The sequence below is a fragment of the Pleuronectes platessa genome, chromosome 17 (assembly GCF_947347685.1).
Source record: "Pleuronectes platessa chromosome 17, fPlePla1.1, whole genome shotgun sequence".
NCBI lineage: Eukaryota > Metazoa > Chordata > Actinopteri > Pleuronectiformes > Pleuronectidae > Pleuronectes > Pleuronectes platessa.
The window spans coordinates 2,880,181-2,903,147 of NC_070642.1; the positions used below are offsets into that span (position 1 = coordinate 2,880,181).

The window sequence follows — 22,967 nt, forward strand, 5'->3', positions numbered from 1 at the left end:
TCTTGAATCTTTAAAAGCCTTTTAACAAGACAAGTAGCTCATTTAAAAAAAATTGTCCACTATTAATGGAATTAATGAGTTAAAGTTATTCAATTACATGTACTAAAGTAACTTCAGGTACATGTTTGTGTAATTTGAATGTCAATTTTCACTTACTCAATAAATAAAAAAAATGTATATTCTACTCTGTGGAATTCAAATACACTTTGACTGTGGCTGAGGGGTAGAGTGGTCGTCCTCCAGCCTGAAGGTCGCCAGTTCGATCCCCAGTCTGACCCATCTGAATGCCGAAGTGTCCTTTGGCAAGATATTGAACCCCAATTGGCCCCCCAAAGTGCTGCGAATAGATGAACTGTATGAATGTGTGTGAATGGGTGAATGTAAAACTGTACTGTAAAGCGCTTTGAGTGGTCATCAAGACTAGAAAAGCACTATATAAATACAAAACCATTTACCATTTACTTACTACTTGTATCCATTTGTAGTGTTTATCCATATAGTATTAAATGCACACTCCTTTTGTGATTTCCTTTGCAGATTTCTCTAACTATATATGTTTATGTGTATATGTATATGAGCGGTCGTCCTCCAACCAGAAGGTCGGCAGGCCCAGTTTTCCCCATCTGCCCAAGTTTCTTTTGGCAAGATAAAAGATGCACTGTATGAATATGTGTGTGAATGGGTGAAAGGCAAACTGTTCAGTAAAGCATTTTGAGTGGTCATCAAGACTAGAAAAGCTCTATATAAATACAAACCATGTTCCTAGTGATCTTGGGATGTAAAAGCTGATCTGAGAACAGCTACCTCTGAGCTGACAGTGTAAACTGTGTGTATACTGTCTTGCTCCCACATTCAACACTAAACATCTGCAGTATGTTAGTGTGGCAGTTGACCATGCCGTAGGGCTCTCACCACAGCAGCCAGAGACAAACCATTCACTCCTCAACATTTTCACTTGCTTTATTACAGAGCAAACATAAATTCCAAACAAACATATCCTGTTCAGGTTTATTGGCTCTGCTCAGTCTCCGTGTCCCATCGTGTGTCTCTGTCCGTGACTCTTGTGTCTCAGTTCTGAGTGTCTCCTTGAGGCAGCTCAGCCAATGGCTTTTATACCTGAGGATCATCAGCTAACAGCTCTCCCCTGGGTGGACTGATCCTCTGTTGTGCAGGTGAAGGTGCTGTTCCAGCCCCCTCACCTCCACAATGAGGTGTCAAACCTAAGACTTCTCTGGCTTTCTCTCATAATCTAAACATAAAGAAGTGAGCCATCTTGCTAAAGTTGCACTGCAGTAGGTCGTTAAATCAGGATGGACGACCATGGACTCTGGCAAATTACGTCACCAATGCAAAATGGCAGTGCTCATAGCCAGTATATTTTGGATTTATCTTTTGACAGTGCGAGAAAAATGGAGAAGAGTTGTCCATCTTTACATGCAGTCAATGATCCTCTGGGTACTTTGCATAATTTAAATAAATCATAAACCAACCTTAAGCACATGAGGGAGCAAAAACATAAATGGGATGATGCAAACCAAAGAAGTGCAGCATTAAAAATGTATTAACTTACTGAGGTGCAAATATAAAATAAACTATATCATAATTTGATTATGTGTTCACGGTCATAGCTATGAATAATATAATTTGCGACTAATATTATTTTTGCTAATAACTAATCATGAGGTGACAATGTTACAATACATCACAAAGTGACCGTAAATACAGAGCATGTGTTCTCTTATTGGCCTGAATACCAGTATGCCCACATAAAATAAAAGAAGCACAATGGCGATATTTGAGTAACAGATATCTGCAAACACATGTGCTAGCATGATGCTACTCCCTCAGCTGTGCTCCTCCCTGCAGCACAACCAGCTCCACCTGGAAAAACAACGTGTTGTCTCCCTCTAGACACACTCTCAGCCTCTCACTCACTTTTTCTTTTTGGTTCTGTCTGAAACTGAACTTGTTCCACTGCTGAGTGGCAAAGCTAATGGGTTATCTCATACTGTGGCAGGGAAAGCACTCTCTCACACAGCAGGAATGGCCCCCTGATGTCAACTCTGGGTTTGATATGAGACCTTTCTCCTCGTTAGACCACTTCACTGACATGTTTCCAGTGGTTTATGGTGAAAGCTGAGCCACACTGAGCCTCTAACTTCAGTCCCCTCACCTGGGTAAGGCACCCGGCCCTTGGTGACCAGCTCCGTGAGCAAGATGCCAAACGACCATACATCTGACTTGATGGTGAACTTCCCGTACAGCGCAGCCTCCGGAGCGGTCCACTTGATGGGGAACTTTGCACCTGCAGGAGAGCAGAGAGATGAACAGAGTGTGTCAGTAAATGTGTGTCACATGTCATCTTCTCTTGCTCGTGACAAAACATGTGGTACTCTGGTCCAGCTGACCGTGCAGGTTTCTGTGCTGCTGTATTTGTTTGTTCTTCACTTACAACTATTACCTTTATTTAGGTTGTGCTGCTCAGCCTATAATCTATCTCCTGTGAGTCTAGAGCAGTGGTCACCAAAGAAAGGCAGGTATGCAAATGTATCTATTCAATGAACAATATTCACATTGATATCAATTCATATTAACAGCATCTGTTCAATGCACAATATTTATCTTCTCAGTTCAACAACATGTTATGCGAGGAGCTGCTTCTGCAGCACAATGTTTTTACATATAGGCTTTGCCTTGAATTTGATTATTAATATTACTATTTCCTTGTATGAAAGTGTATGAAGTCCTGTGTACTCAAATAAATACCAGTACTAGACAGTATGAAGCCGTGCATCTTTCACTCCTGCAAATATTTCACGATAAAACCCCATTTTTTTTTTTTTAGAAAAGAATGGATTTGGTAAACAGACATGCTTGAGTACTCATTTTGAAATGTATGCAGAAAGTGTTGCAACCGTTTATGTTTGTGACATGTGTCATGCGGCTTTCATGTGGCACAACGCTCACACACTTCAACTGTTTTGTTCACCACCTTTCTTCTGTCATCCCTATATTTAACTGGAAAGCCTAAATACTCTCATACGTGCTATCAATAATGCAGTTTGCCCCTCAAGTAGCCATGGCTTCATGTGAACACAGCTGCTTGATTTAACTGCATCTCTGCATTGACATTTATGTAATTGCTTCAAAAAGTGAAAGCGACATTAACACAAAATTTGAATATGTAAACTTTGCTTTTAATTCGCTGCTCACATACGCTCTGAACAATAAGGGTTGATCCATTTGGATCATTCCTGGTCCATTACACAGCTAGTTGAGGTTTGTTCAGGTTAAGAAAGTAGATCACTTTTAAGCATGTGTTTATGTGTCCTTTATCAAGCAGGGTAGGAGAGATGTTATTGAGCTGTACCGTTTCTGCTTGACTGCAATAAAGTGGGTCGTATGGACCTGACTCCATCTCTGCCTCTTCTACTTCAAGCCTCCTGCGAGTCCCGCACTTTGGGCCTTATCTTCTAGTGACACACCAACTGGCCAAAGCTGCACTCTGACATTTTCTGTTCAGTTCTCTGAGTTTTGGAGTCAAGTGCAGAGTGCACAAGTTAATCTTTTTTTCAAATTTCTTATTTAATATAACGTGAATATGTGCACCATGTGCATATAACTCACACCACTGGGAAAGAGTAAATTATTTTTATAATGGAAAAATACCACACTATGGTTGTATGCCTGGTAATAAATTAGTTTAACAGATTCAATGTGACCACAACCTTTGTCCACTGAATAATAATCAGTATATCTATGAGTCCAAGTGAACACCTGATCTTTTGAAGTTCAAGAAAGTATCTTTAGATATCAATCAATCAAGTTTTATTTGTATAGCCCATATTCACAAATTACAATTCGTCTCATAGGGCTTTAACAGGGTGTGACATCCTCTGTCCTTAACCCTCAGTAAGAGTAAGGCCTCGTGAAGATACACATTCACAAGGCCAAAAACATATTTTGTGAGGCCACCGAGACCCAGTCCTTTGACCACCAAAATCGAATCAGTTCAATCTTTGAGTCCAAGTGAATGTTTGTGCCAAATCTGAAAACATCTTCTCAAGCTGATTAAGATATCAACACATTTGTCAGGCCACTGTGACCTTCACCTTTCACCTATGGCTACCAGAATTAAATCTGGTTATCTGTGAGTTTAAGTTAATGTTTGTACCTAATTTGAAGAGATTCCATGAAGTACTTCCAGAGATATCAAAATTTACAATAATGGGACCGGTCTGGATAAAAATAAACCGTTCCCAAGACACTAAAAACCTAATCCAGTCTCACTGTCAGTGGTCAATACTAGAAAAAACTGAAATTTCCTTAGGAACTCCGGAGCAGAGGGACTGACTGACTGTGACTTCATTGCTATTTGCTCGTCATTCTGATTGAGGCACATTGAGACAATATTCTCTACAACCTAATGCAGTCATCGTGTGAATGAATGTAAGTGTGAACATCAGAACATAATGTGTGTATGTGTGTGAGTGGGGAGTGGCTGAGCCCCACCTTGCCGAGCAGTATATTCATTGTCTTCAATGAGCCTCGCCAGGCCAAAGTCTGCGATCTTGCACACCAGATTGTCTCCCACCAGGATGTTGGCAGAGCGCAGGTCTCGATGGATGTAGTTCATCCTCTCAATGTAGGCCATGCCTCCTGCCACCTGCAGCACAGTGAGCACACTGCATCAATGCTCGAACACAGCTCCCCTGACATTGCTTCACATGATTTGGCAGGACGTGAAAACATAACTTCCAGGCAGGTTAATAAAAAGGATTTTGGAGTGATTCTTCAGAAAGGCAGTTTGTTTAGGATCCCACTGTGAATAGAGCACAGCATTAAAGCTCATATTCTGATGGTTTTCATTAAACTTTAATGCTGTTTCACCTGCAGAAGACAAAAGACCTGGTCGGCTCAGGAGGCTTACACTCTTAAGGTGTCCTTTTACAGATGACTTATTACCTGCTAGAAATCTGGGTCAAAATAGGATGAACTGCTGCTTGTAGTTATGAAGAAACTATAATGAAGTAAGTTAAAAATGAGGAGATTTGTACTAAAATACATAGGAAATATAAAAATAGGGAAGTGGAAACACAGTCAATTAACTAACAAGTCTGTTTCAAATGAAGGCTCTGCAGTTACGATTTGCAAGGAAGTAGTATCTAAAGTCTTCAGTGGTTTTCCAGAAACCAATGATGAGAAATAAGTCCTCTATTCTGCTTACTTAATGTGACACAAACACACAAGAATTTGCAGATAAAACTTGGAAGGTCTATGTTGAGGGTTTACCTGTGCCGCCATGTCCACCAGGTTTGGCAGCTTCAACCCCCGTCCTTCTCCGTCCTTCATGAACTCCAGCAGGCTTCCTTCAGAGGACATAAACACATATCAGTTTCATGATAGCTCATTTATTCATATACACACTGAGGACACATCTTCCTGCTGTGTCCTACATCCATCAACAAATCAGTGGTGCCCCCACCCTTCTTCAGGAACTGTTTGTAAAGCTGAACATTTCAGAGACAAGAGGTTTGTAATTTGCCTGTTCACCTCCACTTTTTATCCTAAACAGCGATGACAGAGGATAAATACAGGATGACTGAATACTTTGACTCTTAGGACATTTTCCTTCTGCTTGTTCCTTTTGGAAAACACATTTTCCAAGTTAACAGAGTGACCTCGATGTGGCAGCCGCTTCATACAACAGACATCAATGCACATCAAAGTTTTCGTTATTGTTCTCTTTGCTGTTTCATGTGACTCTTTGTTGTGGGGTTTCTAACGTCCAGGCTTTTGCAGTATTGTTTTGAAGACTTTAATCATCCTCAGCCTCTTTGAAACAAGAGCTTTCCATATCAGATCAGTTACACTTATCATAACAGGAATAGAACAAAAACACATAGATGAAATACATTTTAAAGAGCCTGCACACATGCATGTGCACAGTGCCATAGGCTAAGCTCACAAACAAATTGCTTTAGATTTAGATGTTCACATCAATCAAATTCAATCAAATTTTATTTGTATAGCCCATATTCACAAATCACAATTTGTCTCATAGGGCTTTCTCACATGTCACGATGTTTTTATAAAAATGTTTCCTCTTGTCAACAATGCAAATGGTTGGGAATTGATGTGGTCTCCTGCAGCTACCAGGACTGTGCATTGATGGTCCCCAGAGGATTATTTCTATTTATTGAACGGACCCCTGGTGATCTTTCTCGTGTATTGAAATCAGCCTCAGCGAGTTGGTTTTACCCTGGAGCAACTTTTTCTGGGAGACAGTTCTTTGGCCGTTGAAACACAAAGAACCGGTTTCAGATTAGGAACTGTCTTGGTGGAAAAGTTGTACAAGAGGATGAACCCTTTCCATTTTTAAACACTCAGACCTTCACTTTTGGGCCAAAATATTAGCGTTATGTAAAATATCTCCAATTGACAGATGGAGAATACTTAACTGAATATATTCTCCCTTTAGAGGAGCCTTCTCGTCTCTGTGTCAGATATCGTTACTCATAGATCGCGATGGTGGATCGGGATTGATGTGGCAGCTGATCTTGGGTTAAGATTACAACTAGAAGCAGACAGTACACTGCATACAGTTGTAACTCTCTATCCAGTGTACCGATCAACAAGATGAGCCACTGAATTTAAGTGAGTCATTTTACACGTTTTGCTCCAGATGAGAATGATACATATTATGATATTACAATTTCAGTTTACATTTTTTCAACAAATGTCAATAAATGCTGCTGAATGTATTTTCTATAGCCTGAGATAGGCTCTTTCCAGCTCACCAGTCCCCTGGTTAAAGTGCAGAAGGTCACCATGATGCACTTAAATGCTTAGAGGCACATCCTGTGGTGCAACACTACATAAATGGTTTTAGTAAACGGTATTTATATAGCGCTTTTCTAGTCTTGATGACCACTCAAAGGTGGGCCATTCAGGGTTCAGCATCTTGCACAAGGACACTTCGGCATGCAGATGGGTCAGACTGGGGATCGAACTGCTGAACTTCAGTTTGGAGGACGACCACTCTACCCCTCAGCCACAGCCGCCCATAAAGAGAGAGTATATTGAAAACTGACTGACAAACTGACAATCTAACCTGGGATTAAGTCTGTGTACTGCCTTGAATTGTACAACAGCATGCCGTTGACAAATATATGATTTGATTTGATTCTAAGCCTAACTGGATTTGAGATTTGTTCAATTAAGTTCTTGTCCTTTACGTCTGAGGATGATCTATAACTTGGGTTTTGTTTTCACGAGACTCTCAAAAATATATATATTTTTGGTTAAACAGAGGTTAATGCCATGTTAATGGGGGGTGAATTTACATCTATGCAGATATTTGTATGTATGTTCATTTACCTTTGCCCATGTATTCTGTGACAATGTAAATGGGCTCCTCAGACACCACGGCGTAGAGCTGCACGAGCTTGTCATGGCGGAGTTTCTTCATGATCTGAGCCTCCTCCAGGAAGGACTCTGGAGACATGGTGCCAGGCTTTAGAGTCTTCACCGCCACCTTAGTTGTGCCATTCCACGTTCCTGGCACACGCAAAGACACACACACACACATAAGTACACACCAAACATTGATTATATTCAAATCAAGACCTCTGCTGTGTAGCCTGAGGAGATGACTGGCAGCTGAGAGGCAACTCTAGTCCAAAACAAAGGGAACAGGTCTTTGAAATAACTATGAGTTAAACATGCGACACTGAATGAGATCAGGAGACAGTATGAGAATCAGTCCATCTTTGATTTGAATGCAAAGAGGTTGTGCTGATGGATAATTAAATGGATTCCAGATTTAGAGTGGACCTTGATTTGAAATGGCTTTTAAAAGCAGGGAGAGTTCCAGCAGGGATTTGAGAGACACAATACACCAACACAGGAGCAGATCATCCTTTGTAGGATGATTAACTAAAGCAAGCCAGTAAGCTCCTCATTGCTTGTATGGCAGCTACAGTAACACAGGATGGCTGTGCCACCAAATGTGGCACTGTACACTGCCTCTAGCTCCTGTGTCAGAGTATGCATAATGAGATATGGAACACTGTATTCTCTTCAATGGAGTAGTACTCCCTTTATCTCATTCTGTGACACTAAGGGATGCAGGGATGTTAGTAGTGACCAACATGGTAGACAGAGACCATCAATGAACATGTTGTCTCCATGTGTTTCGTGGGTTAGGGGGTTAAGAGGTTAATGTATGAGTAAGCTCATAAATCAGAGTGGGCTTCTTTAGTGAAGCAGCTGTGCAGATATTTGGGCTGATGATCACCTGCTGGGTTAGGATCCCAGAGGCTGAGTGTCATCTCAGAGAGGACTGACTGTGCCCCGGTATCTGTCCAGCTGGGACAGGATAACAGTGCACACTCTGGTGTTCTGCAGTATGGAAGTCTAACATGTCAAATATTAAAAACACGTTATGTAAGTTATGTAATAAATATTGAATATATACAAAGTAAATCAACTGATGAATTGTAATGGTATTTCTTACTTTGTTACAACTTGACTGATCAATATGAAGCATCATTTGACAATTCTCAAAGTGGATTTCTTTGATCAAATGTATGCACAATTATACATTTATCTAATATTAAAAATGTTAGAGTGCCATACTGCAGAGCATATTCAGTGAATTACTTGAAAAATCTGAAAGGTAGAAAACCATGAACTAGAGCTGTTTACGTTTAAAATCCTGTGGGAATGTTGCAGAGCTGAAACACAGCATTTGCTTTCATCCCAAATTAGTTAACAAAATTGCTAATTGTTTCTTGGTGCCCTTAAGAAAACATAAAAAGGATGAATACATCTATTTCCAGGGAGGCTCACCATGAGAGAAAAAAGAAGAGTACTTTTTCCTATTAAGGATTTTCTTACCATAAAACACTTCAGCAAAACATCCTGTTCCCAGCTTTACTTCCAATTCAAGTGTGTGTCTGGCGATCTCCCAGGAATCGTGATTCAAGCCCACAGTGTCAGGGATGTAGTTCACACACACGCCCGTTAAATTATAGCACAAACCATCCGCACTCTCTACAGGGGGAGGGAAGGCAAGGCACAGAGGGTTAACTAATGGGGAACATGCAGTAGGGGACATGGAAGGAAGCCATCTTTAAACTGTGAGAGCAGAGACTCCAGACACAGTGCATGTCTTTACCAGATGATTCTGAGAGGAAGGGGTCAGAAACCTGAGGTTTTTCCCCGGCAACATCCCCAAACTAAGAATTATCAAAATGTCTTAGCCTGTTTTCTCATTTGATCCCCTCCCCTCCCAGGGCTAAGGTTAGAGTTAAGTATTTTCCTGTGCTCTGGAGCCCGTCTGGTGTCTCTGCTTGTACAGGGTGGCCCTTTCCTTGTGACCCCATCTCCAGAAGGCGACCGGTTCCGTACCAATCCAGACCTCCCCAAACTGCCCATTCCCAAGACGCTTGATTAGCTGCAGTGACTCCCGTGGGATCTCCCACACGTCTTTGGTTTTGACGGACAGGTCGGCGAGGCGGGGCATCCCTTTGTGGCAGGGAACCACCAAGCGACAGCAGAGCCCAGCAGCTCGGTCTGCACACACCGCCCAGTGAAGCACAAACAAGCGCATATAGAAAGATGTAAACAGAGTAAGCATCAAAGCAACATCTAGAAACAAAGATGACCAGTGGTGGAGTATTCATAAAAATCCCTTCCTGCCATCCTGCTTCCTGGATTGCACACAGGCTGCTTTCAGGCAGATGATCCAGCAGTAATCTTATGTGTTTTCCCATCAAACCAATCAGTGAGTTGCCTGGCAGCACAGGTTTAATGCTACTACTCATTTATCTGCAGAAGCCAGAGGTTCTTTCACAGACCCAGAAAAATCTTCAGACCCAATATTTCTTAATCCAGACAAAAATATTTTCTCAAATAAATAAAAAATCTGTTATTTTAGTTTACAAATATTAGATGAACTTTTATATTCATAGCCCCCAGATGATTAATTGTAATTACTTGAGCCCCTGATTTTTCATCTAGAGCCACCATGAAGCTCTAGGCCCTTAAGAGTGTTTAAATCTGCCTCCCTAACGTTATGGAGCTCCAGCAACAAATAAAATACCGACACCATTATCATTCTGACTATTAGATGTGAGTAATCACCATAAGCAATCTTGTCTTTTTCCCTAATTTCTGTTCGATTATTACCATTTTTCTAAGTAAGATGTAGCTTTCTAGCCATAAGCTGGTGTTCATAATTATAAATGTTAAATATTTTAGAGATATATTATAATAACTTGTTATTTGAGGCCCAATATTCTCCATTTGATGTTGCCTTGTTATGGTGGCCCAACCTAGCTGAATGACAAAACAGCAAGTATGGGTGCAGGTCATAGTAAAAGTAAAGGCTCTATGTTATGACTCACTTTGGCTAATGGCATCTATAGCTCAAATACACTTTATGATAATGGGGGTAATTCATAAGACATAGCTGCAGACCTCGCTCACTCATCGGGTACATTTACATGTACAGTTGTCACAGTGGTTAAAAATAAAGATAAAGTACAGGGACTTTATGCACCATGAGAGGCATTAGTAGCCGTGCATGTTTGGGCAGATGAGTGGTGCTCCAGCTGCTCTTTCCTGCGTAAGGTTGTCACATTAACCAATGACACCATGTTATTGTGTCAGGAAATCAAGCATCTCTTGCGTTGGCTGCAGAGGAAGTGCTCGTGTTTGCTAGTCATTGATTCAACCGGTGAATTAGGGCAGAGTTTCCACTGATGCATCCATACTGATTTCTAGATGAGCTGATATCTGGTTGTTGTAGTGAGGGGCTGTGGGAGGAGGTTCCCCAGGGTGTTTGCATGGGGCAGTAAAGATGAGATAAAGGCCCGTGTTCAACATTCAACTCGGCCATTAAAGCCCATCTGGCCTGCCTGCTGCACTCCACTCAGACATCAATACAGTTCTGTGTTCACAGAGCCTGTCAATATGTGGACCGCTTCCATGTAGTAGTTAAAAACAAAATAGACACCGATCCAACCTGTGGGCAATGGATGATTAGACCGAAAGCAACACACTGACTACAAACATCCGTGTCACTGTTTCATTCAAACAAAAACTTATATCAGTACCACTTTAAAGTGCTATTTTGGACTTTTAAAACAATTGTCATTAAACCATTGAACTTTCTATCTGTAAGATGTTAAAAGTGTCAATATTTTTAAAGAAAAAACTGAAAATGTAAATGTTAAATGAATGACAAAAATTGAAAACCAGACAAAACCAATATGTACATTTAACATAGTGAAGCAAAATGACTGGATGGCTTACCACTTACTACACATCTAAAAACTGCTTTTTCATGTCTAACTTTTCATCGTTTTTTATCCTAATGAAAATGGGGTCTTAAAGTCAGAGGGCATCTATCTAAACATTTAATAAGATTCGCCAACATATATCACTCAATAATTAAGGCTGCAGCACCTAAACCGAGAAAGGTCTGTGTTTTAAAGTGACTTTTTTCTGCTTCAATAAAGTCACTTCAAATGTGTTTTCATTCAAACTTGCAGGTAAAAAACATCTATAAGTTTTCTGATGTCTTAAGGTACATGTGAAGATTATTCTACAGTACACAAGGCCAGATGTCCCACTTAGCTCTTTAAAGACATGACAAATCGAAGAAAGCAGAAAGCCATAAAAGCATAAGCCCTGAAAAGAGGCAAGGTTATTTGCAAAGGTGTGGTGTTCTCTCAGTATGTCCCCTGGAGAGTTGATAAAATGTATAAGGACAGTTAATGTTCCATGACACAAACACATACAGAAAATCCATGGTGTTGATTTTAGGGCTGAAACATCGATATGTCAATGTGCCAAGTAGAGCATAACGGCAATAATATCCCTTTCACAGAGGGAGAGTGATAAAACAGAACAGACCTAAGAGGACAAAGCATATATGCTCAGATATACATCGTCATCATAACAAGCAGACAGAGACACAAATAAGAACAGATTCGAGAACTGAAGAGTAAAACTAAAACTAAAATCGTTGTCTCATCCTGTAAATCTGATTAACAAATATGTGTGTCAGCAGCACAGATGCAGCGGCCTGCTCTCGAAAGAGCTCGCGGACAAGAGGAACACGCTTAGTACACACATCTGGACGAGCTCACAGTGACGCAAGCTTGAACTCAGACACACTAACTCCCTCTGCCTTCCACACCACCACTACAACATTGTGTTTCTTTTTGGCTGCATTAAAAATGACTGTGATTCTAAATAACTCAATATAAACGCAATGACGATGGCGAAAGCCAATAATCCTACATGGGAACTTTCTTTGCCTCCTAGTTGTAAATGGCACCTTTTAATTCTGAATGTGAAATGTGCTGGCAGACTAAATGGAATTATATAATGGAACAGTGTCTGCTTAATGCATTCTGGATCGATGAACAAAATGGACACCGGACAGACTTTAACGTTGGTTTTGGGCTTGTATCAATGAGTCAACCGAATCGATGCTCTGTCACCATGACAAATCTCTCTATGGCAACATATCTCTGTTCCCCTTTTAATGGAGAGTGGGCCATGCTGCCCTTTCAGTGCCTTTACCAAAGGAAAGAATGCAGCGAGACCATTGAGTTTTCAGGCTCTTTAACAGTTGATATTCTTTCTTGTAGCCTTTAAGCTGCACAGGTCAGTGAAGCCCAACAGAAACACCAGCAAGATACTTTGCTGTAAAAACATATTTGAACCCCTCCCGACTTAGTCCTTGGTCACAGTTAAATGTTTCAGATCATTTTTACTTAATTTTCTCTTTTTCAGAACTGCGCTCACTTCAAATTGCCATACAGGTTCTATTTAAGAGATGTTTGGATTGAACAGTTCTGGTGGTTATCATGCCTGGTGGGGGTAGGGATATCCAACCAAATTATCTTTAAAATTGGTTATTTGGCTGATTTAGAAAGTGAGGACACAATTGCTTTTTTACATTGGGCCAGGTAGGTTTGAACCGTTTCTCTTCCTTCAAAATATAAAGTAATTTCAAAACTGCATTTTAAGTTTACTTATTTAGTTATTTTTGACTAGTATAAAAGGTAGTTTAATGGTCTGAAACATGCATATGTGAGAAATATACAAAAGTAGAAGAAACCCAGAAGGGGGTAAATACCTTTTATGCCTAAAATTCACCAAATCAGAGTAAATCCTCAAAAAGACAGATAATATCTGCCCTGCAAGATCATTTGTATTATTGTTAATATTTTTTTTATTTCACAATAACATTCAGGGGTGCCATGGGTGCTGATCTCTGCCATGGCAACAACATTCATAGAAGCACTTCCACTTCTGCCTACAAAAAAAAAGCAGAATGTTGTTTTTTTCGTTGCGGTAATTTTTTCCAGCTAAATTACAGACCTCTGAAATAGCCGCCATGAAATATGTGGTGAGGAAAAAACATTGGTGAGTAAATCTGTCAACTTAAATTCAAGCCAACATACAGGAACAGCAACAAAGCAATTTAAATTGTATTATATATAAAAACATTGACTACCAAGTCTGTTCATTAAAATGGAGCTTAAAACCAATGGATGTTATTGCCTGTTACACGCCTCTCAGGGAGTTACTCAATATTCACTCCACAGCACTACCCGCTGGTTACCGTCTGTATCTATACACACGTGTGTCTTAAGGTGTTCAGTGTTGATCAGATTATGTGTCACTTCTATTGTAGGCCTTTTTCCTTGATGCTTGGCAAAACCAGGACACCAGCACACATCTATGGCTCTGTTTGTTTCTGACTGCACAACACAATTTGATGGCAGCAGAGCAGTGCATTAAACAAATGTCTGTCACATAGTCATGGGATATTTTTCTTTGAATTTCTTGAAGCGGGCTTTGACTTTTGCTCTGGTCCAACATCTAATGGCTATCACCCCGGCCCCTGCCCTACTTACAGTGTATATGCTGGTGGGAAGATGAGGTTTCATACCTGAGTAGTGCTGAACGAGTTGCTGCAACGCGTCAAACTGAGCCCTGGTGGTGATGTAGTAACCGCCGCTGTCGAGCTTACGAATCTTATAGTGCTTGACGTGGTCACCTTTTACATCGTCCCAGTCTCTTATGGACAAGGAGAATGCACCTGGGAGACACAGATCAGGGATTAAAGGAATATGACTAAACACTGAGAACTTGTCTACCTAAGATAAAGTATCAAATGGATAAAATGATCATTTAAATCGGGATGTATTTAATCACATTTTACAATCAAAAGACTATGGGTATGACTGAGCATTCAGTTCCTACTTTAAGTACAAAAGCCATTGAAGAAACTTAGCGATAAATAAAATTCCACAGGTTCCTCCTTTATTCACTGAGGCTGATGTGAGCTGTTTTCCCCCAGGTTTCATTGCATTAACCACACACCACTCAGAGTCCCAAAGGTTAATGGTGCGAGATTGTGTTTGTGGTTTTACCCTTTGTGGTTTCACTCTCCCGAATGAGATATGTGCCTCTTGGGTTGCCTGTGGACAGCAGCTGCCTCTCTGCATCCTTACGACCCAGTTTACCAAAGTACCAGCTGCAATTAGAAGACACATGTCAACTCTAACAATAGATTTACAAGACCATGATGAACTGCAGGCACTTTTACTTCGGCTCTCATCCTGCATGCACTTCAATGGAAAGTACAACCCATCAGCAGTACACAGGATTTGCTGGCTCCCTCTTAGTCAACTCTGGGAGATCCTATATGCACCATCTTCATGATGTGAAGGAACTTTTGTTGTGAAGATTCTTCCGAATACGTTTTGTAAAACCTCTGAATCATTATCACAAAGTTCCCTATAGTCAAGAAATATACACACAAATGAAAGTAAAGTAAAACTAGAATTATTGCCTTGTTGTTGCTTCTAACAGCCAACCAAGTTGCGGTTTACATCTGTGTCTGCCCACACTCATTTAATATATGTTGTGTATAAATGTTTCATTAGTGATGTAAATTTATATGACTAAAATTAATTTGACTGTTAAGCTTTGCTGTATCAGTGTGTTTGTGCATTGATAAATAAAAGTTTCAAGGTGGAAAAGCAAGATTAGTGTCACCATCCAGCATGTGACCAAATATCTACCCTTCTGCCCCTGAGTAATGGAGCTGGCTAGAAAATGTCATTACTTTTAACTTATTAGAAATTATTAAGTGAAATTTTGTTATAATTTGTGTGTTTTTTTTTTACCCTTAACCCTAACCCTAAACCTAACATATTAACTGAGGTCACTGTGACCTTGACCTTTGACCACAAAGGTTTAATCATTCCCTTTTGAGTCCAGGTGGAGTTTTGTGCCAAAATTAAAGAAAGTCCATCAAGGGGTGAATGGATATACAGACAACCTGAAAACGCTGTTACCTGCATGGATGTGTAATGTATAAATAAAAAGCTGACAAAACCAATTTTGGTTGATAATCTGGTGATTACTTTCTTGATTCATTCAAAACTATCATTAATCAAAAATGATCAGACATCATAGAAAGATATCTACCTAGTTGCACTCAGAACAACCATGTTTTTCACTGTGCTAGGTTAGACTTCCTTCTAAGACTAAGTCGCTGCAGGCTGTTAATTCTGTCACAGACTTTCATACTGTGGGATGCCATGAAAACTGCAGCCTCTTGGAACTGTTGGTTGAACTAGAGAATTATAGTTTTTGTTGTATTTTCCTTGTATTTTATTAGCATTCGACAGCTGTACAGTCATACAGACTGTGACCAGTTCAAGGCCAGCTACCTTCTTCCCTTCATCAATAACTGTTGAGTCACGGTGTCTTAACCTGGATGAAACACGTTACTAATACAGAGGCAGTAGAAACCTCCCACAATGCTTATTTGTTTCTTGTGACACTGCAGCCAAAATCCATGGTAGATGTACAAATTAAACATTTATAAAACTTCATTGAAACATTTGTCAGACAACAGCTTTTCAGAGAGGTCCTCACATGGACTGAAACTACAGAGAGAGGACATGTGTGTAGCATGACAGCACAGTGCGTGTTTCACAGAGGAAGATGTGTCTTGATGAGAGGAGCTGCACCTACTCCTCCCCTGTTTTAAATTCCAGTATGCTCTGAGTGGGCTTACTGTGAACTGACATCTTCATTCACAAACCTCAGTCTGACTGAAGGGTCAGGGTGGGGGCAGGCGGGTGCTGGGGTTCAGGTCTGTGGCAACAGTTGATGCTGCACATCCAGACGGAACCAACATTTAATACTTACATTTTCTCTTTCTTTTCCATTCATCATATTTCTGAGTGGAACTTAGTTATGTGCGCACACATTTCCATGTAAAATGTATAATATAACTATATGATAGAAAGAGAAGTCCCACCAAAGAGACATTTACCTCCCAGCCACAGTCTGGCTGACATTTCAAACTGTAAATCTATTAATATAGCGTCACATAAATGTCATTGTATCAGGCCAGAAGAAACTGCTCTACAGGGAGAGAAGAATTCTGCACATTTGCCGTTGTTTACCGTAATTCAGGATCATTGATACACGTACACAACGCACGCACACAAACACACAACTTACTCCTCAGCCTGGATCGAGTCCACTGGAGCCACATAATTACTGGGAATGAAGCCGCTGCCACCAGAGGTGAGCGAGCGAGCGTCCCACCAGTCCCCTTCGCTGAAAGAGAGGGAGTGGGGAGGGGGGAGGGGCACAATAGACACAAGTTAATACACTTTACTTCATACTGTGTGTGTGACAGTCTCTGTGCCACTGAACACACAAAAGAGCAGCTTTAGTTTGACCTCCTTTTTTCTGTCCACGTGGAAGACACCCAGGAGTTAGTAGTTAGTATAACACGGCTGTAGAAAGGTAGTATGGGGTTCGTCGAGTTCTGGAGCCACCTATACTTAAAACTGCTTACACAAAGAAATGGGAGCTGCCTCAGAGTATTTCAATATTTTGGGAAAGGGTACATTTCACATAATTATGGGAGAGCTGCGGGAACAAACCTTAAGTTACCCGCTGCCTTCTAATCAATATGGCAACACATAGAACAACCAATAAATATACATTCAACATGATCGATGATGGAGTTTGTAATCTTCAGTTATCCGACCTATATGATTTTCCCAGAGTGACTAAAACTACGAAAGATTTGAAATCATTCCACAGAGAATTTTTTTTCACTTTCCTGAATGACAAGTGTTCAACAAGAATCCCTTAGGTTCACACATATTCTGATTGCATCTGCGTTGTTGTAGCGAAAGGAAATAAAACATTGATTTTAAGTATACTAACATCTTTGAGTATACTATCAACAATTTGATTGATTGATTGATCTCAGAAGTCAGAATAATAGGATACAGGAATTAATATTTACGTATTATTTTAAAATGTAAATATATCAAATTACTTAATGGTAGAAATTCCATGTCATGTTATATATTGTTGGGACATGGTTTTTGTGCAAACCACAGGCCTCCCTTCAGTCAAACTTGAAACAAGGGAGCCGCATGTTCTGGAGTGAACTCAGTCTCCCAGAGTGCCACATGTTCCCTTTGTCTTAAGACAGTCAAGGAACTCAGTCTCCCAGAGGATGTAACAGGATGCTGCATGTCCTGGGATTTGGGCAATATCACACAAAGGTGTGAGGAACCTGGGGGGTCACTCCTATTGGTCACTCTGGTCCAAGACCTGTGAGGTCACCGGGGCCAATATAAGGAGAGGTCTGCCTAAAATCTCTCTCTTCTTCCATCCTGCCGAGGGCGGAAGGCTTCTCTCTTCTCTCATCCCTCCAAGGACGGAAGGCTGCTACAGCCTCTCTCTCCTACATCGCCAAGGGGGGGGCCTGGCTGATCCAGCTTCCTTCTCTATCCAACCCACAACCGGAGGTCAGAGGTGCAGCTCCCAGCTCATCTTCTCAAGGAAATCTCCTCGCCCTTCAAGTTCTACAAAACTCCTCGTAGCGACGCGATGTCCTGCAGGAGAACTTCAACCAGCATCTGAGCACACGGGCTCGACAGAATCGCGAATGCAGAACTCTACGACCACAAACCCAGGAGACGTCACAGAACTGCAACTGGACTGCAACTTCTCTTCCCCTTTCCCTCGGACTGGTAACATAATCTGGGCTTAATAATTATACTACGCTAAGCAAGACTGTTTATTTGATCGGTGTGTGTTTATAAGTTTGATATGTGTTGTGATATTGTGGCAACAAGTTATTTGAAAGTAATTGTTAGTTAGGCCCTTCACAGGCCTCCTTTGTAGGTCTCTCTGACTCTTGCATTATCTGATTAACATCTACACAGACACACGCATAATCTCCACCTGGTTAAACCCACCCCCGTAGAGCAACCTCAGAAGAAGGGGGGGGGGGGGGGGGGGGGGCTCTTATCTTATGGACCATTTTTAAAGCATGCTAATTTACATTCACACACACACACACACACACACACACACACACTCACACACCTCCTTGTTAGTTAGTTTGATTGTTTAGTAATTTGTGTTTTTATACTTTATTATGTTCATAATAAATGTTCTTCTTTCACAAATGTTCTGTCATTAATATTGCATAAGTGAATCTTGGCAACTGTTACACTGTTAAGAACTCCATAAACCTTCATTGTTCATTATATAATCTTTAATGGTAAAATATTGAGATTTCTAATTGAACTAGATCTAAATCAAACTCATCTTAATCAATAAATTGGCTATCTTTTCCCTTCTATGAAGGGTGGTGCCCCGCGAGAACTTTAACCAATTAAAGTTATGATTTAATATTAATATTTTAAATATTAATGTTTTACATTTTATATTGATAACCAAATTTATTGAGTGCCTAAAGGCACACCATTCTATGGTAACACTTTTTAAGCACTATTGCACAACAATATTATGTGTTTGTGAACTGTTACTTACACAGACATGGGATGGATCTGTCTGTGCTGGAAGAAAGCATATACAAGTATTTCACTAAAATCCTGAACTATTTTGTAAGGACACAATGAACTTCACAGTGTTTTTCAGTGTCTGCAGTCAATTGCTTGGGGCTGACGTTTGAAGTTTAGCTGCTTTGAAACTGTTGAAAGTGGAAAAGAGGGCAGAGGACAAGGGAGGCGAGGCTCCTTAAAGACCTCTCAGCCTTGACGCCCACAGAACCATTTGTGTCTTTCTCTGATGTGCATCTCTTCCTCACCAGCCACGGCTCTTATTCAGCCCGTCTGTTACTCTATGAGTCTTTGACTCTTTTATCTGTCCAGCATCTCAGCTGCTCATCTTCCTCACATTTTACTTTTTCAACTTTCATATTGCCTGTGGCTGATGCCCAAAATTGCATCATACTTCCCCCAATATATGTTTTCACTTAAAAGACATTAAAGCTCTTTATTTGGGCACATTACTTTGAAGTACCTGGATGGTTAAAGTCATATTAAACCATTACATTACATCTAATATTTGTCAGATTTTCAAAATGAAAAGACTAAATTACTCTGGTAGCTTCACTCGACACTACTAGCTAACTTCAGGTGAATTCTGTTATCTCCTGTCTGATGTTTACTGTGCTCCTATCAACTGCTCAATTTCAAAAGGGTATGACGCCACCTAGAGATATTTTCAGCACAGGTATCTTGGTACGGTGTTGTTCCTCCATGATTCCTCCCCATTAGTCTTTCTCTACTAATAACCATTTTAACTGTTAAGCATCGATGTGTTAGGCATTAAGATTAAGAAGACACCACAACACTTTAGTAACTCTGAATTTTAAAACCACACAAAACAATTACTTTATTTCAAAATGCAGAGTTATGTCTGTGGCAATATTTGGCTTCACTATAGAACAAACATTAGATCAGACTTAACATATGTGACAATTAACACAAAGTCTGAGCCGTTTTCCATTGTCATGTTTTCTATTTTGTAATATATCAAATTATTAACAACCAATAGGTCAATTGATCACTAATGCCAATAATCAAATTATTATGCATTTGCTAAGTTTGTTTTCATTTCATGTTCCCCCTTTAACTTTGATTGTTAAAAAAAATTCTGGTTTTTATCACCCCTTTTTCACACATTTTGAAAATTCACATAAAAGCACATACACCTCAATAAGCTGATGAAAACAGTCCCAAATAAATGTGACATTTCTTGCTCTTTGAGGAACATTTGCTAAAGATGACAGCCAAGTTGTTTTAGAAAATTACTGAGGTTTTTTTTTTTTTTTATATATATATTCGTTCCCTGCTCAATGTGCTTGTGAGAAACTGGAGGTAATGAGAGGGGGACATGTTTAGCCATTACTTTAGTTTATTTTGACAGATAGAATAAGAAAGAAAACAAATTAATAACCTTTAAGTTCATTAAAGCACAGAAGACAGTAGTCAAACTAAGTAATGGCGGTTTCTATGTTGTTACTCACATCCACTTCGGTTTACTCTCACTTCTGCAAAGACTATGTACATCTCCACCCTCTCCCTTCATTCTTCATTCCTCCACACTTCAGTATCCAGCTGCCCTTAGAGACAGATAGCAGTGGTGGTTCACTGTCCGTCATTACCAATGCTTACACATGAATGCACAATCACACATGTTCATTCTCCTTCCCCCATCCCCGAGCTTTGACAGTGGTCCCTCTCACTCACTCAACTACCCAGTGCTTGCTTCTATCACATCCCTTACACACCAGGAGGAATTGTCTTTAGGCGTGTGTTTGTGTGTATGAGAGAGAGAGAGAGAACGCAGTAGAGGACGGGGGGAGGAGAGAAGCATTGTAAGGTCCTTCATTTATGCTGGGTGAAGCAATGATAGGGGATCGCCTGGGGACGACATCCCAGGCAGAAACAGGCCTGCTTCCCTTTTGTTCGCAGAGGATCCCTCAGGAGGGGAGGGAGGCATTCAACAATCTGTCTTCTGAGGGAGAAAAAGTATGTCGGAGTCAGGGGATGTGTGGTATGAGAGGTGCCCGGTATGTGTGTTTGCATGAAGACAGAGAGACATAAACAGACAGGGCGGAGTAGGCCTCAGTCTGTCCCATTGCCTCTTGTCTCCAGAAAACAAACCCCCTTAAAGCAACTCCACCACAAGAAGACAGAGGATAACAAGAGTAAACAAAGAGCCTCCCTCCTGTCTGGAAAAGGATTCAGATCCTCTCCACGTGGTGACTGCTGATGAGAGAATAATTAAACACACGACTGTGTTGACAGAGGGGAGGTGCACAGTACAGCAACATTCACTATAACACACTGTGTTTATTCATAGCCTGCAGCTGAATCACAACAATGCTATTTACATTTACTTACAGTGCAGACTTCCAGCTTTCAGTCAAAACCGAAGCAATTTTTTGACTATGTCTGGAGAAGCTACATAATAACACGCTCACAGTGATCATAAACAGCCCGAGCAGAATGCAGAACCTTGTAAACATTCAGAGCAGGGGGTCTATTTCCTGGAGGATGTCATGCCAAAACAAAAAGGGACAACATTGCCATGTGTCAGCTGAGCCAGTACCGCGAACTCTGCCCACCCTACATCACATGAGCCCTGCCTGTTTTGACATGTGTCACTCACTCCCTGCCAACTCTGACATGCCGGAGCAGATGAGGATTTAAGGAGTCTTTCCGCCTTTGTCCAGTAGGGGTCAGTCTGGCTGGGGAGAAGGAGCCCTCCAAGGCATGGGCAGATAGAGTGAAGTGGAGAAGAGTGAGAGGGAGGAGGAGAGAAGGGTTGAATATGATGCTCTGTCTGGCTCCTGCTGAGGAGGTGAGAGGAGGTGGAGGCAGTCTCGGCAGCTATGAGAGTGTCCTCTTCCTGCTCTGGCAGAGGCCCAGCAGGGACCCAGGTATGTGGTGGAATGTGCATGATGCTGGCTTGGACAGGATGCCTACTGGTTGTGGGTAAGAGGAAGACTGACCTGGCGGGGGCCCCACACTGAAGCGATAAGGCAGCCATGTACAGTTGAGTTCTTACTGTTCTGAAGAGGGTGGCTGACAGTACATGCCATGAACATTACCTAACCATCATTAATTTAACTAATATTAGCAAACAATGCATCACTACTAAGCCAAGGGTGTGATTTCTACTGGAGACGTCTGGGAATGTTTGCCCTTTGCCCTGGATTTGAGCAGATACAAACAGGCTCCCCCGCTGAAGCAGTATCGTAGCCTGGATCTTAGTAACAGTGAGACGATGACTCCCCAAAACATCCCACCGACACCATAAAGGCGGTCATATGAACTTTCTGGGAAAGAACTTCTCTTTTTCTGGTAGAAACTATAAAGAAAATAATGATTTCTCTGAAAATAAAATCCTTTACTTTTTTTTATTCAAATCCAAGTAAATATTCAATTATCCGTAATTTGCTTTAGGAAACTATACACTTCATATATGTTGAATTGTTAGCTTGACTGCCTTATGCTAGCAATGACTAAATTAGAATCAATTCATTAGAAAAAAAATGCTGACTCACTTTCTCTTCTTTCATTGTATTCAAACCATAGTAGTTTCAAGGAAACCTCATCACTGAGACAGATTAGACAACTCAGGCGAGTGCAGAAATGAATGAACACCTGGACATTTTTTGGAACAGTTCTAAAAACGAGTTTGATGAGTGCCAGTATCAAGTCCTACTACAATCATTATAAAAAGCACCACCACTAAAGTCATAAAGTCATACTGTGTTATCTGATACAAGAACCATTCCCATGGTGTCACTTCTGTTTCCACCAAATAACAACCAAATAAAACACACACAGACACACACACAAACCTAGATTGTGTGTGAGTGTGTGTGTGTGTGTGTGTGTTTTATTTGGAAAAAAGACTGGCCAACATCACAGTTGGTGTAATAGGTCTCTTCCTGTCTAAAATCAGCAGAACACCACACTCATCACTGCTGGCTGGAGAGAAGCTGCTTCACCCTTTGGAAATCTCAAATAAACCTTATTGCTGATTGTCATATTACATGTTCA

The 22,967-nt window shown here is 40.8% G+C and overlaps 1 protein-coding gene across 4 annotated transcripts in view; it reads right to left on the minus strand.

The window, feature by feature from the left end:
- Positions 1-22,967, minus strand: part of fynb (FYN proto-oncogene, Src family tyrosine kinase b) — a 68,496-nt gene that overhangs the window by 1,770 nt on the left and 43,759 nt on the right. For 3 of the 4 annotated variants that reach the window (XM_053444739.1, XM_053444741.1, XM_053444740.1), the window contains 8 exons: positions 16,573-16,671; positions 14,463-14,566; positions 13,979-14,128; positions 8,902-9,057; positions 7,381-7,560; positions 5,293-5,369; positions 4,513-4,666; positions 2,174-2,305 (listed from right to left, as the gene is read on the minus strand). In XM_053444739.1, the coding sequence (XP_053300714.1) occupies positions 2,174-2,305; positions 4,513-4,666; positions 5,293-5,369; positions 7,381-7,560; positions 8,902-9,057; positions 13,979-14,128; positions 14,463-14,566; positions 16,573-16,671 (1,052 nt within the window). Of the gene's footprint in view, positions 1-2,173; positions 2,306-4,512; positions 4,667-5,292; positions 5,370-7,380; positions 7,561-8,901; positions 9,058-9,414; positions 9,580-13,978; positions 14,129-14,462; positions 14,567-16,572; positions 16,672-22,967 lie in introns of all 4 variants that reach the window. The other variant, XM_053444742.1, reaches the window with a different exon arrangement.